This window comes from Harpia harpyja, chromosome Z, assembly GCF_026419915.1.
Source record: "Harpia harpyja isolate bHarHar1 chromosome Z, bHarHar1 primary haplotype, whole genome shotgun sequence".
NCBI lineage: Eukaryota > Metazoa > Chordata > Aves > Accipitriformes > Accipitridae > Harpia > Harpia harpyja.
The window spans coordinates 10,359,468-10,378,321 of NC_068969.1; the positions used below are offsets into that span (position 1 = coordinate 10,359,468).

General features: G+C 36.7%; 1 protein-coding gene across 5 annotated transcripts in view; it reads left to right on the top strand.

Moving 5' to 3' along the window:
- CCDC66 (coiled-coil domain containing 66) overlaps positions 1 to 18,854 on the top strand; it is a 27,999-nt gene continuing 9,145 nt past the window's right edge. Inside the window, exons 1-15 of one of the 5 annotated variants that reach the window (XM_052778945.1) lie at positions 1 to 172; positions 1,463 to 1,527; positions 3,828 to 3,850; positions 4,718 to 5,135; positions 5,997 to 6,132; positions 6,305 to 6,408; positions 7,388 to 7,512; positions 8,314 to 8,478; positions 9,903 to 10,034; positions 12,703 to 12,956; positions 13,333 to 13,417; positions 14,254 to 14,415; positions 15,918 to 16,065; positions 16,517 to 16,639; positions 17,921 to 18,399. In XM_052778945.1, coding sequence (XP_052634905.1) covers positions 162 to 172; positions 1,463 to 1,527; positions 3,828 to 3,850; positions 4,718 to 5,135; positions 5,997 to 6,132; positions 6,305 to 6,408; positions 7,388 to 7,512; positions 8,314 to 8,478; positions 9,903 to 10,034; positions 12,703 to 12,956; positions 13,333 to 13,417; positions 14,254 to 14,415; positions 15,918 to 16,065; positions 16,517 to 16,639; positions 17,921 to 18,399 — 2,430 coding nt within the window. In that variant the 5' untranslated portion in view covers positions 1 to 161. Of the gene's footprint in view, positions 173 to 1,462; positions 1,528 to 3,761; positions 3,851 to 4,717; positions 5,136 to 5,996; positions 6,133 to 6,304; positions 6,409 to 7,387; positions 7,513 to 8,313; positions 8,479 to 9,902; positions 10,035 to 12,702; positions 12,957 to 13,332; positions 13,418 to 14,253; positions 14,416 to 15,917; positions 16,066 to 16,516; positions 16,640 to 17,920; positions 18,400 to 18,854 lie in introns of all 5 variants that reach the window. The other 4 variants (XM_052778944.1, XM_052778946.1, XM_052778947.1 and 1 more) reach the window with 4 other exon arrangements.

The window sequence follows — 18,854 nt, forward strand, 5'->3', positions numbered from 1 at the left end:
GGAGTCCATTGGCAAAGCCGCCGCTCCGCGGGAAGCCTATCGCCTCCCGGCTCCTTGTACGGGGCCGGGAACCGCTGTACACAGCGAGAGAGGCGGGGGATGGGTGCTGCTGCCGTGCGTCTCCTCAGCCTCAGCCGCCCCGCTCGCAGCCGGGCAGAGCCATGAATCTGGGGTAAGGAGGGAGGGGAGGAAGGGACTCGCTGGGCTGGCAGCGAGAGTCACTCCCGCCGGCTGACCGGCCCCGGCCCCAGCCCCTCACGGCTCGGGAACCTGCCCGGCCTTTCCCTGCGCAGCGGGCCGGTGCTGCCGCTCTGAGGGGAATCCCGCGGCCCGCCAGCGTTAAGGCGCTTAGTGCCTCGCGGCCGAGGCAGTGGTAACGGGAGCGATCTGTGTGACAAAGCCGAGGGGCTAAGAGATCCTTCTCTTGGGAGGGCCTCGGGGAGGGGTCTGGGAATGGGTTTAGGCGGAGGAGATACTGGGAACACCGCGTTTCGGCGGTGCGAGAGGACCGCTTTCGGACCCGGCCGGTCGCGTTCCTTCAAGTCAGGGCAGCCCCGCCAGCGCGCCAGGAGGAGGAGCGGGGGGGGCGGACGGCGCCAGAACCCCAACCCCTCCCGCGGCCCCGCCGTTCATCGCGTCCTGCCCCACCGCCTCCTGCTGACACAAAGCCTCTGCGGAGAAGAATAGGTGCTGGGCTCGGCTTTGCTGCCGTTTGCTATTTGAACGTCTAGAGTTACAGCTTCAGGCACTTCTCTGCTGCCGCGTTAATTAGAAAGTTGCTTGCGAGCTTTAGATGTGTTAGATTTTTTAAAATTTTTTTTTTAATGAAAGACAGCTTGAAGATAAGCGTTATTTTGAACATTAATCTTCATATTACGTTTTCTTAAATTAACTCATGGAAGAAGGAAAAGCGTTTGGGTACTTCACACCCGTATACCTAAACACTACCAACTTTTTTTTAAAAAACCCTTGTAACAACGTTTGTTCTGTTTTAAAATGTGGACTATTTTGCATGGAAGCACAATTAAAAGACTGTTTTCAGAATACAGCCCCTCTTTGTGATCAGCACTGGCATTTGGGGAGACTTATTTAGCATTTTTTTGTAGCGCACAGTTTATATTGTTAGATTATTAAATTCTTGAGGCGAGCATATTGCTGTATATAACAATACAGAGCGGCACCTTCAGCGTGAAGATTTACTTTGTAACATGCAAATCCAAATTTTCCAGTATCAATAATAAAAGTACACCCTCTTCAGGACCTGTTGATTTCTTCATATTAAGTAACTTCTCACAAATGTAGAAAGCTTGGGCTATGAAAGACCGTCTGGACCAATAGTAAATAGTGTGTTGTAATTAAGTACAGTTGTCCGTGTTATTAATGTAAAAATCTTACCATCATCAGATTACTTAATATTTCAGATTCCACCCCCCTCCCTCTCTCTCTCTCTCTTATTTTGCAGCGATGGACTGAAGCTTGAAACTGAAGTGCTGGGTGGAAAGCCTAGGCTAATTTTGGCTGCTTCTGGTATTTTTTTTAATAATTTGTCTCAAGTAATCTTTAAAGCTTCTTGAAGTTAAACCTAAGATCCAAGCAATGTGAAACACAGCTTTATTGAAATATTTTTCAGATTAGGAAGAATAGTTATGCATTGTTATTTAGAACTCCTCTTAGTTACAAGCTTGATACTGAACAGTAGGTTGATAATGAACTTCTGAATAGTCTGTCCACTGGTGAACAGCTGGCAAATAGTCTTGATTCTTTACAGCTTGTTTCTCCATTCATAACAAAAAGTACTATTATATATTGACTGGCATGACTTGATAATTTCTGTAACTTTATAGCACCTTACTTACCAAGGAAAAAGAGGCCTGCTTAATTTACACAGAATTACATCATTACAGTCACATGTCTGACTTTAAAGCAGCTTTAGTATTTGGCAGTTGATGTTTATAATTTTCAATGAGCAGTTTATTTAGGCCAGATCTCATTACTACTATCTGAAATAGACTTTTCCAGTATATGTTCATAATTAAGCATTAATAAATTCTATTTTTATGATTTGTCAGACAATGTTTCTGTACAAGCACAAGTCCACTTTTCCTAACTTCCACATAGCAGTCAGGATACAGAAATTCTCTGTTTAATGCCCTCTAAATTATTTTTCATTTTCTGCATTTACTAGACAACTGTGTGATGAGGTGTTATGGGGTATACTGAGTCAGTAAGGAATACCTTGCAACACCTCTGAAAAAGCAATGCTACAGCTTTAACTTTTTACAACCATAGTAAGCATCATTGCCTGGATAGGGCCAGTGTACATTCCAGAGTGCTCCAAGATAAAGCACTACCTTTGACTTTGAACTAGCCTTGAACAAGCAGTCTTCTCCAAGAATTAACATGTTTATACAACTGATATAAACAGCACTTCCTTGAATTGAATTGTGTCAAAAAATGCATCAAATTGTATTACTTCTGAATTTCAGTTTTCTGCACTGTCAAATACTGCTCACAGGGGCTAAAGTAGGATTGTGTAGTAGCTTAAGCTGCTACTTGAGATAGTTGTTTCTCTCTTACACAGAAAAAGCCCAAAGAAAGTAACCCATAAGCAGCACTTTGGCGTACCACATTATGTCTCCCCACTGTGATGGCAAAGACCCTATTTATGTTTCTTTATCCTTTGCACAGAGAGAGGGTGTTTGCATAGCATGTAGAATCCCACTTTAGTTTCTGAATTGCCAGAAGTGAAAAAGTGACTTTTACCTACTCAGATGAGGGTCGAATGCTTGAGAACCCAGTGATAAACATGGCTGCAGAACACCTTTAGTACTGAACCATTATTAAGATGTTTCCGGATTTAACGCCTGTCTCTGCAGGACAACAATTTGGCATGCTCCTAAATTTTAAAATGTTCATCTAGGTTGGAAACTGTTAATAGTGTGGTTTTGCAGGCTTTAAGAACAGTCAGTGTTCTCTAGTATCTTTAATTGGTAACACAAAAAAAAGGTATAGTTGGTACTAGTGCAAAATGTGCAACAACCACTGCCAGAGCAATAATTGCATAGTGCAGCTGAAGAAGCCTTGTTTCCAACAGATCTGTTCCACTAAAATATCATCTGACTGTTTTCTCTCCCTTTTCCATTAGCCATATGTGCTATTTTCCATTGGCCATCTTGTGTTGAGTACCACATTCCCTCTATTAATCTATATTATAATATTCTTTATTAATAAAGTATTATATTAAACATAGTACTTAATATTATTTTTGAGACCACTACACCTCTTTGCATCCTGTAGGATTTGGGTTAAAACACTGAAGAGTATGTCAGGGCATAGGTAAGGGGAACAATAATGGATGGCGTGATTACGCAACTATTGTTTCTTTAGGCTATCAGCAATGGAGACAGATAACATCACGTAGTAAGATGGGGTTGGATGCAGGGACTGTCCTGGAAGGATGTGACACAGAAAGCAAACTGAAAAGTCACAGTAAACAATTGAAAATAAGCCATTACCACAGGGCTCTCTGAGAAACAGAATGAATAGCAGGGGAGGATCAGACTGGCACAATAATTTTAATAGATTTATATAAAACTGGAAATAGTTACTGAATATATCTGATCTTTTTTCCAATATACTCTTGAAGTGTGTACTGAAATTAAAAAATATATATATATAATTGGGGCAGATGTTGTGGGGAAAGTACTTTCCCCCTACCTTACAAAAATCAGATGAATATAACAGTTTACTAATTTCTCAAGATTGTTTTTCAGGAGGAAGTTGTTATTAAATACTTCTTTCATATGTTTGTGTTTGTTTCCCAAAAGATAAATCAAAGCCTGCAATGAAGGTAAGTGCAAAAATGACTTTTTTGGTTAGACCACACAAATTGACTAGTCAGTTTGTTAACACAGAAATTTGAGAACACATTTGAACTGTCTCAATACTTGTAATCAATTATATTTGTGAAAAATAAATATGTACTTATGGGTCCCTTCCAACTTGAGATATTCTGTGATTCTGTGATTTCTCAGGTTCGTAATAGCTGTTAAAAAGGATTAATTAAAAGTTCTATGACTACTTCTACCTTTGCAAAATGCTTTAGTTTACTTTGCCAAGAAGTTACAGCAGCACAGGGAATCATCTAAATCAGAACTTTCAGAGACCTTAAAGCGATTCTAGTAAAATAGGGATGTGAAGAGTGTTTTATGTTCCAATTCAGTCTTATAGGTTGTGTCTGTCTAAGTAAACTGGAATGCAGTGGGTTGAGGAAGGAAAGAAGGCAGAGAAAGATCTCAATACATAGGAGATAATCAAGGACATTGAAAAGGATAAAACTTCAGTACAGAATGGAAAAATCAAGATTGAAATAATACTGGCTGTATGGTGAAAACATACCTGTTTAAAGCTGGGCTTCAGAAACACCAAAGAAAAGCAGAATTAATGTTTAATACTTCTTCTAAATGTTATGCTACATAAAGTTATTTTTCATACTGTCATTTTTAAATACTCAAATTTAGGTGCTCTATTCTCTTCCAGGGTATTCCTAGCACTCATGAAGATACTTCATGAGTTTATACTGAGTTAGTTTCTGTTGATGTAACAGAGAAGAAAAATGATGCTTAGTTTGCTTGTTGCTTCAATCTTGTTTTCATTTGTTACCCATGCAATTTTATTCCCTTATTTAATACATGGTGAAATCTTATTGCTTTAACAGATGGGTAATAAAGCCAGAGCACCTAAACAGGCATTGAGAATAAAGCATACTGGGCATGTTCCGAGGTCAACACAAAATGCTTGTATCAAGCAGGAAAACTTAACAAAACCAAGGAGTGAATCAAGCTTATCAATGACAAAAGGTGAAAAACTGCAAGTTACTAAACACTCCTCACATGAAGCCACAACTAAAGATCCCTCTTTGATTTTCCAAAGAGATAGCACAGACAGATACCCTGATTCAGAGAATCCTAATGTTGCTAAAAAAAGTAAACAGAAACCTCAAAACCCATCTGTATCAGCTGAAGACTTAAGTTTGGTGTGTTTAACACAAGAACAGCTTCAAAAGATTTTGATGACTGTAAAAGAAGGAACTAGAAGCATCTCTGAGACTCATAAAGAAAAGCAAGAGGAAAGGGGTAAGATGCCGACAGTTGAATGAGTTAGTTTCATGGAAACAGCAAAATGTGAAAACTTAACTTTGAGTTCGTAATTTAAGTTTATTTGCAGGCTGCAGAGATGTTACTCTTATGTTTAATGGTCTCAGATGAAATACTGTTTGCTATTGTGTATGTAAAATTGCCTGTTGCTGTTAGGAACCAAGCATTTGATAATTTTAACAGTAAAAACTAAGGATTGCTTGATAGTCTTCCAGTACTTTGAAGAGCAAAACAGCAAGCAGTTCTGTCAATATTTCATGCAAAAAAGGAACCATTTTACACTGGGGGGGGAAACATTGAACTGCACTGTACCATTACCATTAGGAGTTTGGAAAAAAACCAAACCACTCAAACCGCAGCTAGGCCCTTCTGGTTTTGTGAAGAGATGAGGTCTTTCTATGTGTCTCAAGAGCACTACTGCATTTTCCTCTGGTGCAAAGATGTACATGTATCTTTTTGCCTAATTGTAATATTACTGTTGAATAGTTTCTTGGTTTGTTTTTTTTTTCTCCAATTATTCTACTGAGAAGCGTAAGAACTATTGTGTATCTTCCTGTATTACATCCTTATTCCTGTTTGTGGACCTGTGGAGGTGGTCAGCTCTGCCACCAAGAATAAGACACGCTGCAATTAAGTAGAGTCCCAAAGTCTGAGCTCTTAGCCCTGTGAAGTTGTAACTTACATGTCTTAACTATACGAGCAGGGCTGAAAATAGTTTTGTTAAATAGCGGGGAATTTGCAAGTTTCTGCTGTTCTCAAAGTATTTACTCTGAATAAAGTTTAGTGATCATATGTATATTTATTTTTTATATATATATATATATTTATGCTTTACCACAGCTACTAATGAGGCATCAGAGGAAAACACTGTAGCATTGCTCCAAAAAGCTTGTGAAGTTTCATCCGTTCCAGATGAAGCTAACTCTGATTCAAGCCGGAAACAAGAAGCATATCCGCAGCCAGGACAGAAAGTTATGTACGTAGATCTGTGGTGTTGTCTACAAAAATTGTATTTCCAGTAAGATTCATACTGTAGTTCTTAATCACAGTAAGAGTCTTTATAAATACTAATTAAAAAGTTACCTTCAAAATTAACAGATTAGCTTTTTAGGTAAAACTATATTTTTTTTTCCCCTCCTTTTCTCTAGAAAGGATTCATGGAAACCTGCTGACATGTTTAGTACCTTGGGTGAAAGAGAAGGGGAGAAAGCCTTATTAGAATTTAGAAAGACCCAATGGAAGAAGGAATTAGGTACTTACCATATACAGAATATATTTTTGATCAATTTATTACACTCAGGATGCAAAGAAACTTTGTGTTCCTTATGCTCTTTTAAATTTACTTATATCAGTGCAGTTGCTACAAATTGGAAAGTACAGTTTTATTAGTCTCCAAGACAGATTAAGATTCTTAAATTTCAAAATTTTATGCAAAGATGATCTATAAATTCTTGCAAAAATGCTTCTTAACCAAATAAATATTATCACAAACAAATATATTCAGTTATGTTTCATATTTTAGGAGGTACTTGCCACCAATTTTGTCACATTTTGCCAGTAGTTGATAGCCATTATCATTAACAAATTCATTTGTTTTTTAATGGGAAAAGCGTCACCCTGATCTACAAGCATGACTGAATGTATCCAGTTGCAATTTGAACTTGAGAAACGGTTTGCAGTCCTGCCACATCACCAATCAAGGGGAATCTCTGTCGAAAAATAAAAATGTTTAACAGTAGTAAAATCTCTCTGACAGATGCTTTTTATGATTCACATGCAGGAGTGTTGTGTTTTGTTTTCAACTTGGGTGTAGACCATCTGGTTCAGGGTTTGATTCTGCATTGTCAGTAGCTTCCATGTATAGCTCCCTTGGTTTTAATAATATTACAGTAGTCCAAGACTGGTATAACAAAATGGAGAGAATTTATATACTTGGTGGTTTGTTAGTTTTCCCTCTTTCCCTGGGACATTGTTAAGCTTTCAGTGTTTTGTAGACTTCTCAGAAAGATTCCCCAATTACCTGTACATCTCTGGGCAGAGACTCAGCCACTATCCTCTTAAGAGCAAAGTCACGTTTAGACTGATTGGTCAGACAATGGTGACTTACTCTTGTAATCCATTTTACAATCAAAATTACAGGGTAGACATACATTGCTGCCTTTTGTTTGTTTGTTTGTTAAACTGCTACATGTCTGTATTAGGAACTCTTACTAGAGTTTGTTTTTTTGAAGATGAACAGATAGCACTGAAGAAGAAACTGAAAGAAACTTTGGAGGGAGAGGTGGGTTATTTCTGGGAAAACCCTGGAAATAATAAAACCCATAAAGAGAAAGTGGAAACAGCTGACCCAGATAAGGTAAGGCTATCAATAAACACAGAAGAGCACACAGTTTCCACAGCACAGTTCCAGAACAGTTCAACTTTTAATTCATACAAGATGTTATTTTCTGTACAAATCCAGGAGAATCCAATCTCAGTGGTCACTTTAAGCTCTTTTAGTGGCATGAATTGCTGAAACTCCCTGTTTTACACTTACCTATTGCTCCAATTTGTAGCTTCAGAAATTAAGATCTTTGTAGCGTGAACAACCCATTCTTGTCCTTCCACGTTGATTCCTACCTAAAAGGTATAAATCTTTTCTAGCTGTTTTGAGAAATAGTCTCAAATGTAATTCCTGGTTATATAATTATTTACATTGTTCTTGAGCTCTGACATATGTTTGATTGCTTACATAAAAATGAGCATAGCAATTTGACTTTAACCTGCCTTTTAAAAAGTCAGGTGTCAGTCTGAAAATGCTGTGTCAGAAATATATTATACTCAGATGAGACTTCTCCAGGGAAATTGATTGCTGTTAAACAGAAGGTAGGGTTGTACCTGCTATCAGTTATTACAGCAAAAGCAAGTTGCTTTTTTGGTGGTTTATTCAGCATTCCTAGAAAAGTTACTACTCTGCCCTGTAAGAATTTATTTCAATCTACATAATTAAGAAATACTGGGTATGAGATGCTTAGTTACGAGTTTTGGCTGAAGTTTTAATGAATAGCAGCTTCTAGAAGTATAATTTACTTGTTTATTATATGTTAAAGGCTATTTAATACAAACAAAACAGGTGAGCTAAATAAATCAAGTCTTAAAGTGGTCACTTTATTTGCAGTCAATGTTTCCAGCTGACTCAATTATTACCACTGAGGAAAACTCTGTCTGTACAACTACTTTAACCACAGAGGCTAATAAAGTTCCACTGAATGTTTCAAGTGCTCCAGCTGGGCAGTCTTCTGATTTTGGTTCAGCTGTTAGTTGCTCAGCAGTTGTTTTTGGGGTAAGATTTTGAAATGCATGCACGTTTTTTTACTTATTTATTGACAACAGATGTATATCTTCAGTAGTTCTTTTAAACCAGAAGAATTCAGTAGACCCTTTTGCTCTAAAGAATTGTGTCTGAATGAATGTTTATCAGAATATTGATGCTTTGAAGACTGAGCATTTTCAAGCCTGATGTGAAGAACAGCACTAGAAGTGTGAGATGAAGTGTTAATTAGCTTTTAAGTATGCGTTTGTCATGGTTTAACCGCAGCCGGCAACTAAGCACCACACAGCTGCTCACTCACTTCCCCTCCCCCCAGTGGGGAATCAGGGAAAAAAAGTAAAACTCATGGATTGAGATAAGAACAGTTTAGTAGACAGAAAGGAAGAAAATAATAATTATAATAACAACAATAATAAAATGACAATAATAAAAGAATTGGAATATACAAAACAAGTGATGCACAATGCAATTGCTCACCACTCACTGACTGATGACCAGTTAGTTCCTGAGCAATTATCCACCCCCCAGGCCAACTGCCCCCAGTTTATATACTGGGCATGACATCATATGGTATGGAATATCCCTTTGGCCAGTTTGGGTCAGCTGTCCTGGCTGTGTCCCCTCCCAACTTCTTGTGCCCCTCCAGCCTTCTTGCTGACTGGGCATGAGAAACTGAAAAATCTTTGACATAGTATATACACTACTTAGCAACAACTGAAAACATCAGTGCGTTATCAACATTGTTCTCATCCTAAATCCAAAACGTAACACTATACCAGCTACTAGAAAAAAAAATTAACTATCCCAGATGAAACCAGGACAGTGTTAAAGAAATAGAGAAGTGGGAACCTATCAGAAGTACAAGACTTTAAAAAAAATACATTGATGGTAGAAGATTGAAGGAGTAGTTTTTGAGTTATTGCTAGTAGGCACTGATTGAAGTGTGGCACTTGTCAGATAGCATTGAAAGTTCCCAGTGCCACTGGAGTTTGTTAAATAATACAGATACCCATTAAGAAGCAGAAACAGAAAAATGAAGATGGTATCTAGAATTTACTTGAGATAGATCACTACTAATTAGATCATGGCGCTGAATCTACCTGGAACACAGACTGAGCAGTGAACCATAGGAAGAAGGAGGGGATTTTTATTCATGATACATGTAAGTAAGGTTCTTTGGAGTGAGAGGCTGATGGTTCCAGTTAGAAAAATATTCAAAGACTGGCTTATTTAGCATCTTTCCAACTGAAGCACTTTTATGGAGTAGTCAGACACTTGCTACAGTTACAAACTTACATTCATTTTTTTGTGCAAGAGAACAGCCCAGTTATGTCTAGCAGCTGAAGACAAAGTTTTCTGCCAAGTCTGTATTATGTGGCTAGACAAGGTACTGAATTTTTTGTACAAGGAAGAGACTAGCACTTATCTTATTTCAGGAAGCTGTGCCGCAGGAACGACCTTTTAGTGCTTTGAAGCATGAGCAACAGAAGAAGTGGCTTGAAGAGTTGGACAAACAGAAGGAAGAAGCTAAGCTACGAAAAATAGAAGAAAATTTATCAAAGGTATCTGTGGTTTAGAGGGACTTTTTGGAATGAGAGAAGTTTTCCTCTATGTTTTTGTTCTAAGAAATAAAGGATGAAATCGTAGACTTAATGAAGTAGCGACAAAGATGTAATTGCCTGCAGCATGTCCAGGTTTTCACCATATGTCCACAGGACAGTCTAATTGAACATTCAGCCAGTAGCTGTTCCAGTATTGTGGTGGCAGAGAACAACTACTGTGTGTCTGGTGTGATTTGTTAGAGAGCTTGCTGCAGAGATGAAGACAGTGATATTACTATATTTTTTTACTTTCCCACCGTTGTGCAAAAGCACTAGGGTTTGGAAGGTGGTGTAGAGACACTGGCTAGACACTTTGTGAAAAGAAATTTTCTGTAGACTACAGAAGGAGTGAGAAAAGACAAGGAAAATTATGGACAACTGCCATGTGTCACAGTGGCGTTCAAATCCTGCTTCTAGAAATACTATTTTAATATGTGTATACGCATATGAAACTTCTTTAAACATTTACCCAAAAAGTATTGAAGAAAATAGCCTTACCTTTTTTACCCTTTGGTTTTTCTAGGCTGTTGAATGTAGGTCTCTTATGCTGGATCTAGAAGGAAACTGTGGCCAGTATAATTGCTTTGCAGGTGGAATACCTGAAGAGGCTTTTAATACTGTCACTGTTGGCCAATTTGGTCAATATATCGTCTTCATACAGAAGCTGACTTTTTTCCTTTACATGTTACTATTTCTACTAGTAGTAGTAGTTTTAAGGTCAGTGGAATACTCTGCATACTTATACAGCCCAATACTGATACGCTCTTCCAAAGACTCTGTCTTTTGAAGTGAGATTGTACTATTGCTAGGATCGTGATTTCCAAATTACTGTACACAGCTTTAACCTTGGGATTATATCTTTCACCACGGATGAGATGTATTCACATCATGAGATGTTCTGTATTACTAGTGAACAAGAATCTTGGTTACCAAAACTTGATTGATATGAGTATTCATAGCCTGTGGCCTTCTAGATAAAAAGGCTGTAGTTTTTACTCTCAACTGAAGCATTTACAGCAATTACACAATTCCTAGACACAAATTCTTCATTTTAATTCCACAGTTCATAATACTAGAAGAGCTTTCCTACCCACCCCCTTGTTGCCAAGGTTAGTTACATACCTACACACAATACAAGTCTTCATTTCCTGAGTTGTTGAAGTGATCAAATTTCCTTTATAAATTGACCTTTGTAACTGTGAAGGGAACACAGCTGTGAAAGGTTTCTTCATTAGCTGCCTTGTTTTTTAATTTGATAGGTGTGCTGTGGGAAGATGGTTGCAGTCACCAGTGAGTAACCTAACAATAATCTCACTTCCAGCCTCTTTTTGAAAGGAAATTAACGTGCACTTAATCTCATTTACTTCAACATGTTTTTTTTCAGGTCTTGTGTTATACTCTCAACCCTTCTGCATATTGCACCACAGACTTGCATAAGAATAAAGTAGATTTTCCAACTACTCTGATCTGCTTCTACATCACAGTGTTCAAAGGGAACAAAACTCAGGGAACAGGAGGAAGAATAATTTGGATTCTTATTATTTGGACTATGATTTTCTTGCTTCTTTTAAAATAGGTGTGAAACTTTTCTGACACAAGGGAATTGTTGTTTAAGGAAAGTACTCCTGGGAAGTTTATTAGATCAGATTATGTTCATTTTTTTCCTGCAGAATACAAGTTTTGAGGCAGCCATTCTTCAGTCCCTCCAGGGAAACAGTTCTTCTTTTAGTCAGAAGAGAAAACCTTCTCAGTACCTATAGCAAAAACAAAGGGCCCTTAGGTAAAAATCTTTTATTAGTGATATATTGGAATGTCCCAATTGCCAACACTGAGACAAAAAGATAGGCCTGGGTGGTACAGAAGACAGACTTAAACCCAGTATGTCACCTCAACAAAAGTGCTAGGTACTTTGCTAGGATAGCAGTGGTGGCTGCTGTGGGTGGAAGAGATTTTGAAAGAAGGCTTATAATAGGCCTGTCTAGCTGAAAATAGAAAGTTAGAGTTTAATATCTCTGCCCAAACCACATTAATTCTGCTACTGTCCAGACTTAAAATGGAGGGGGTAAATGTAGGACACCGTAGAAGGTACCACTTGTTCATGTTACTAGAGGGAATATGTACATGACAGGAGGAGAGCATGGCAGAGTGGACATGGTACTGATCTCTCCATCAAGCAGTTCCCAGTACTATTTGAAAAATTATGGAATGGAATAATAATTTAAGTTGAAAAAACAGTACCAAAAAGCCTGATTCCATGTTAACTTAGTTTTTTATTTTTCAAGGGGTTTTTTCACTTTCTAATTTTGGGGGTTTTTTTCTGAAAACATAGTAGCAGTATGTTTTTGCTGACCAAGTATATGGATCAGCAGGATAATTTCTGATCTGACTTGCATTTTAAGCAAAAGAAACACTTCTGTTTTCCTATTTAGGGAATTAACTACATTTTAAGCAAAAGAAACACTTCTGTTTTCCTATTTAGGGAATTAACTACTGTCTGTATTGTAGCTCCGTAACAGAGCTTTTCAGATGTTACTGTTGTACAAAATGTGTATTGTCTGTTTTGTTAACCGTACTTTATAGAACAGTGTAATTAAGCGCATTTCCTTTTTTTTGTTGTTGCTTCATATTTATTTAGGCTGAAGAGCATGACAGATGGGCAATGCATTTTGATTCTTTAAAGAGCCACCTTAACGCTAATGCACAACACCCCTTAAATGGAATGTACAAAAAGCAGCCTGAAAGTCTTTGCCTGTCACCTGACCCTAAGGAGCTGACTGCTTTTATTCACCCTTTTTCACCTGCAGCTTTAGGCAACATCATGCCCTTAAAGGTGGGAAATGCAGAAAAAGCTGCTAAAAACAGTGCTTCAGAACACAGTCAGAAAGTCAGGTGAGTGGACTTTGTAAGGGTAATTATCTTCCCAGCCAGTATATTTCTGATACCACCTCAGAAATTAAAAAAATAAATTTGAATAAGATTCTTTAAATCTGATCTTTAGATCTTATTTATTTGGCTTTTATTTTTTTCAGAAATACCTGTTGTTTCACTTTTGAAAGACACAAGTGCTTCCATTGTTCATTAATAAAATTTACTGCAAATAACCTTACTTTGTGCCTTAATAAAATGAATTTCATAATTGTAAATTAATTCAATGGGATAACCTCAATATGAAAATATTACTTGAAATCTAACTGATCCTAATTAAGAAGGGATTTGAGATTATTTTTTAATGATTAAAAACATTTACATGTTTCTTTGTTCATAGTTTCCTCCGTTCAATGACGGCTCTCCTGGACCCTGCACAGATTGAAGAGAGAGACAGGCGGCGGCAGAAACAGTTAGAACATCAGGTAGACTTTTGTTTTAAAGCCTTAATGGTATTTTAATGAGAAGAAAGGATGAAAGGTAGTGTTCTCTCATGAATAAAGCATGAGATTTAATACCAGAATCCATTGAGGCACTTGACTCCTATGCTTCAGATTACATGTTTACAGTTGTTTAACGGTATTTCGTTCAGCTAGACTCTACAGTTTTCTTTTAATATTTGTACAGAGATGCATTTCTGTAACTGAATTCTTGCCTCAAAAAACATACAGTACAGTCTTTAGAGCTCTTGTAGGTTTGTGTGCGTTTTTCTTCAGTCTCCCCTGTCATAAGGAGGACTGATATTTACAGATAACCTGCCATGAATCTTTAAATTTTTATCCACTTTATTGTCATTTGCATAACTTCCGTGGCACTCTTAACTGAATACATATCTGCATGATGATGTCTCTAGCACAGTGTAAAGAAGTCTTAGTATAAATGTAATGAGCCTGTTCTGGTCAAACTCTGCTAGATCAAAATACTAGCTTAGAATACATAAGGTAAAAATCAGACCACCATTTCTTTACAAGAAAAATAGAAGCATTTCTGAAAACATAAAAAGCTACTTCTGTTTGTCTCTAAGTATTTCAAACAGCTTTATTGGGCTGGTGGTTCTGCCCACCCCCCCAGAAAAAGGAAGGCAGCTAACTCTCTTGTGAGAAATTAAAAGAAACAGAAGTGTTTGGAATAAATTGTCTTGATTTTTTTTTTATTCATCCAAATCTATTTATTATACATGTATATGGAAATACATGCATAAATAGCTTACAATACCTTAATGTTTTATCTTTCAATTTTCCTTTTTTTCTGATACTACTAGAAAGCAATAATGGCTCAGGTAGAAGAAAAACGGAAGAAGAAACAACTGGAGGAAGAGCAGAGAAAATGGGAAGAACAAGAGGAAGAACAGCGCCTAGCACGAGAAAAAGAACAAATGCAGAAACAGTTTGAAGAAGACATGCTGAAACAAAAACAAAAGGAGGTGGGTTTTTGCATTTTCTTTAGTGCAGATAGTTGTAATAATAGTGCGTTTTGAGGAAGATGGTTCTTGTTCTTCACTTTCAAAATTGTGTCACGTCGTCATTTTGCAAATGAACACTATCTGAAATTTCGACATTTGAAACCAAAATCTGTTTCCTCAATTAATAAACTTACAACACCATACAAGTTTAAGGCAGGTTTCTTTTTTTGGACAAAGGCCTTTTCAGGAAGAGAAATGATAAGAACTGGCAAAAACTGAATTGTAGTTATAAGTAATGCAGAAACATGCATTTTTAGATGCAAATTTTAAATAAAAAAACCACCTCAAAGTCTGTGATCCAATTATTGTTGTAACGTGATGCTTTTAAGGTGCTTCAGTACCATGAAATTTATCTGACTGGGTGTGCTTTCACTCTGGATTAAAGACTTTTAAGAATATAGTCTAGAAAAGGCATTTTAAGAGTCATTCATGTTCTAGAGCTTTTCCTCTGTAACTATTGCTGAGCTTTACATACTCCTTTCTTATAAAAGTTAAACCAAACATACATTTTGACCTTTGGTAAGACAAATTTTGCATTTGTATACATTCTTACCTCTGTAGAAGGTTAAAAGCCTTGTCTGATGTTTTATTCTTCCTTTTGGCACAGTAGCAGCTATTACTGTTTGCTTCATATTTGGAACAGTAACAGAATTTTATGATGTCATAAGATAGAGTGATTCCAAAAACACACCCTTCTCTAAAACCTGCAGAAATATGGATCCCTGATTTCTCTGTGTATTCTGGATGGAAATATATAGCATCTGCCTGTAGATGCTAGAACAAACTGGTAAAAAATTGGGCAAGTCATCTTTCTCTGTAATTGCTCGGCTCCTTCAAAACATGTTATGCTATCAGTTGTTCTTTCCACCTGCAAATGCCGTAGGAACTGGGGATGAGATGGTAATAGCAGTTTGGGAAGGAGGTTTTCCTTGGCCTGGTCTCTTCCTGTGGCTTGAACCTGCTGAGTCTGGAAACTGTAACCCTCATTTTTAGGGATGCTCTGCCTTTGTTAGGGAGGCTTCTACTGTCTCCTTTCTGTAGATGTAGGAGGAAGGTGGGGTTTTTTAATTATTTTTATTTAGGCTTCTTTTATTTCATTAAACCACATGATATAGGAATTCACAGATGGCTGAAATCGGATGGCATTTAGCAAAATATGAATTTATTAGAAAGGAGATAAATATCCAAATAACTTTGAGGATCTAGATGCTTGCTTTTTAATGGTAGGATTGAACATCTTTCATTAGCACAGCAGAGGTTCTGAATTTATCTTTATAATCATGATGCAATATGTAACATATGATTTTTTACTCAACTAGTTTTGGTTTTGTTTTTAAAAAAAAAAAGATTTACCCAAAATAAGAATATATGTAAACCCTGAGGATTAGATGGGGATAAAATAATCCTATTAATTTTATTTTCAAAATAAATCATCACGTATATTTACTTTTTTTTTTTTAAAGGAACTTGTGACTCTTAAAACAAATGAGCTCTATCAGACAATGCAGAAAGCTCAAGAATTAGCACAGAGATTAAAACAAGAACAGCGCATTCGAGATTTGGCTCAGAAGGGACATGACATTTCAAAACTTCAGAAGAATCTTGGTGGTGGTAAGTAGAAGTCTTTTCATACTCAGTTTGCCTATTCCTTTGGTGTTTGCATGCAAGCTGTTCGTGGGTTTTGTTTTGGTTTTTATTCCCCTGTCTGCTTTTGGGTCAGAAATTGTTCCTTTGCTTCACAAACCAAATTTCATTTTGCCTTATTTACCTGTCAAACAAATAGCAGTGTTAACTAATATGGAGAATATTGTATTTTAGTAAGCTTCAAATACTATATTACATAAAGGAAGAAATATAAAGATATTACCAGGAATGCATAGGGAATATTCAGACCTATGTGCTATCGATTAGATTTCCAGTGAAAAAGGGAGAGTATTAGGATCTGAACAATAGTTCTTAGTCTTGCTTTGAGTTCTAAACCACCATAGTCTGATAACTTGATAGCATGGTTTAAATGGAACATACGTTACTAAGTTGAACAATTTCACTTACTTCTTTTTAGGTGATACAGAATTTGAAAATTGTAATACTGGCATTTCACATCAAAGTCATAATTTTCCGGATGACATTAAGAGTCACATTGATGAGCAGACTTCTCCTCGGAAAGACACTGCTGTACAGACAGGTATGCAGCCCTTTAAATTTAATTACTGTGATGCACCTCAAGAACGACAGTAGAACAGTGTATTTGTGAAACTGAGCCAAATCACTGTCATTCACAGTGGAATAAAACTAGAAAAAAATACTTGGACAGACACAGGCAGGTTAGTATATTGCAATATATTACTATATTCTTCTAAATAAATGGTATGTCTATGTAGTTGTTACTTACCAGTTAGAGATTCAAATCACGCAGTCTGAAATATAGTGTTGACTTAGAGTCATGGTCACAAGCCGTGTAGGACTCCATTTATTAAGGCATTTAAATATATTTGTAGTAGTCTTCAGTGTGAATGTTCACAGGTTTACATAACGTGGTTTGGTATTGAGCAGGGCTGGGTTCCGAATGAATCCTTGAAAATATTGGCAGAAACATTGTCAATAATCACAGAATTGGAAAACTAGACTTACTAGAAAATGAGAGCTTACATTCAAATGTTTAGAAAAGCTTTCTACAATTCTTGCTAAATACCCAGACTTGCAGGCCCATCTAGACAGAATACTTTGCAGTCTTTATCTTGATTTTTGCATCACACCGTTAAAAAACCCAGCTCAAACTTAGTCTGCATTTATTAAAGTTGTAGGTGAGGTGTGAATGAGCAGATTCAGTGGAAACTTACAGTCACTTTATGCCTTGTATTTAGAAATTTATTAGCTTATCACTTGTGAAGTGGAAGCTTTATTTTATTTCTATTTGCTTAAGCAACAATTAATATTTTTGGTTTTGACAGTGCTGGTAGAAATTTTACTGTGAATTTGGAGAGTTTACAAATTTGTAACAAATAATGTTTTTGTGTATGCCCCTTAGTAAAGAAAGAAGCTGAATTGTTAGTAATTTAAAAATTGAACAAAGTATTTCCGTTGGAAGACAAGGACTAGGAAAGTAAGTTATTCCCAGTAGCACTGTGAGTATGACCAAACCATCGGCATGCTGAAAAACTAAACAGAAGCTATGTTTTGCTCTTTAGCTTTGGGTACTATGACAGAAGAAGAATTACACATTTTAAAATAATGTTCCATTTTACATAAATTTTGCTTTACAGTGACTTGATTTCATTCTCCAATCTTTTTTTTGCTTCTACTGGTCCTATCTGTCTTCTACATCAAAAAGAAAAAAAAACATTATAAAACTGTAACGAACAATTTTTTAATAAAATCAGTAATGGTAGATTGAACACATACAAAAGTCAAACAATTAATTTGAATAGCTTAGACTTGGAGTTAAAATATAATATTTTTTTTTTAGATTACTTTAATACTTCAGAACACACTGAGTCAGCTGAGGAAAGAACTGTGTGTTGCGGATCGCCTGATATTTCCATAGAATATAAAGAAATCTCTAACAGCAAAAAGTACCAGAAGGAAATGCAGTATATAGATAAAAATAAAATTTCAGGAAAAGAGACTGGTGGCATTTACAGTGATCTGTATGAACAATATGCAAGAAAAGAAAGACAAATTAAACCTTCAGAAAAATACAGCAAAAGACCTGACTGGAACATAAACAAGCCTGGGAAAAGATACATTCCAGCATCAGAAAGATACCCAAAACAGCTACAAAAACAAAGGGAAGAAAACAAAGTAAGACGACAAATGGAGCTGCTTCAGTTGGTAGAAAGAAATACACCTGGGAATCTCTGCCCAAAAAAGGGTGGTTATTCAGACAAGTCTCCTTCACCTCAGGAAGAAATAAATATGAAGAATAAGGGACATAGAGTCAGAAAGGTAACTATTTGGTCTTTAACAACAATGATGTGTATTTTTAAGACTCTTGTTCCACACTGTTTTGCCTGGATGGGAATTCGGTTATGTAACTCAAGCACTGAGAATTTTCCTATTACTATCCTTTGTGTAAGGAATGGTATTACAACATTGTTTTGTTCATCATGATCAGAAGAATATAGTCAGATTTTGTGACTTAGCTTTTACTGTTATTTCAGTCTTCCAAAGTGTTAATTCTCTTTAATTTATTCATTATCATTGATTCATTATGTAAACAGGGAGCTTGATTGAAAGCATTGTGCAGGATAGAAGGACATCATTGACTTGCCTTTTTTTGTCCAGTCATTATGTTTTAGTGATGGTTGAGGTATAGGAGTACCTGTTCAAGAAAACAATTTTTATTTCTGCAAAGAATATGGATAACTGAGGATGTACTCTATTGTCATAGAAATGCATCC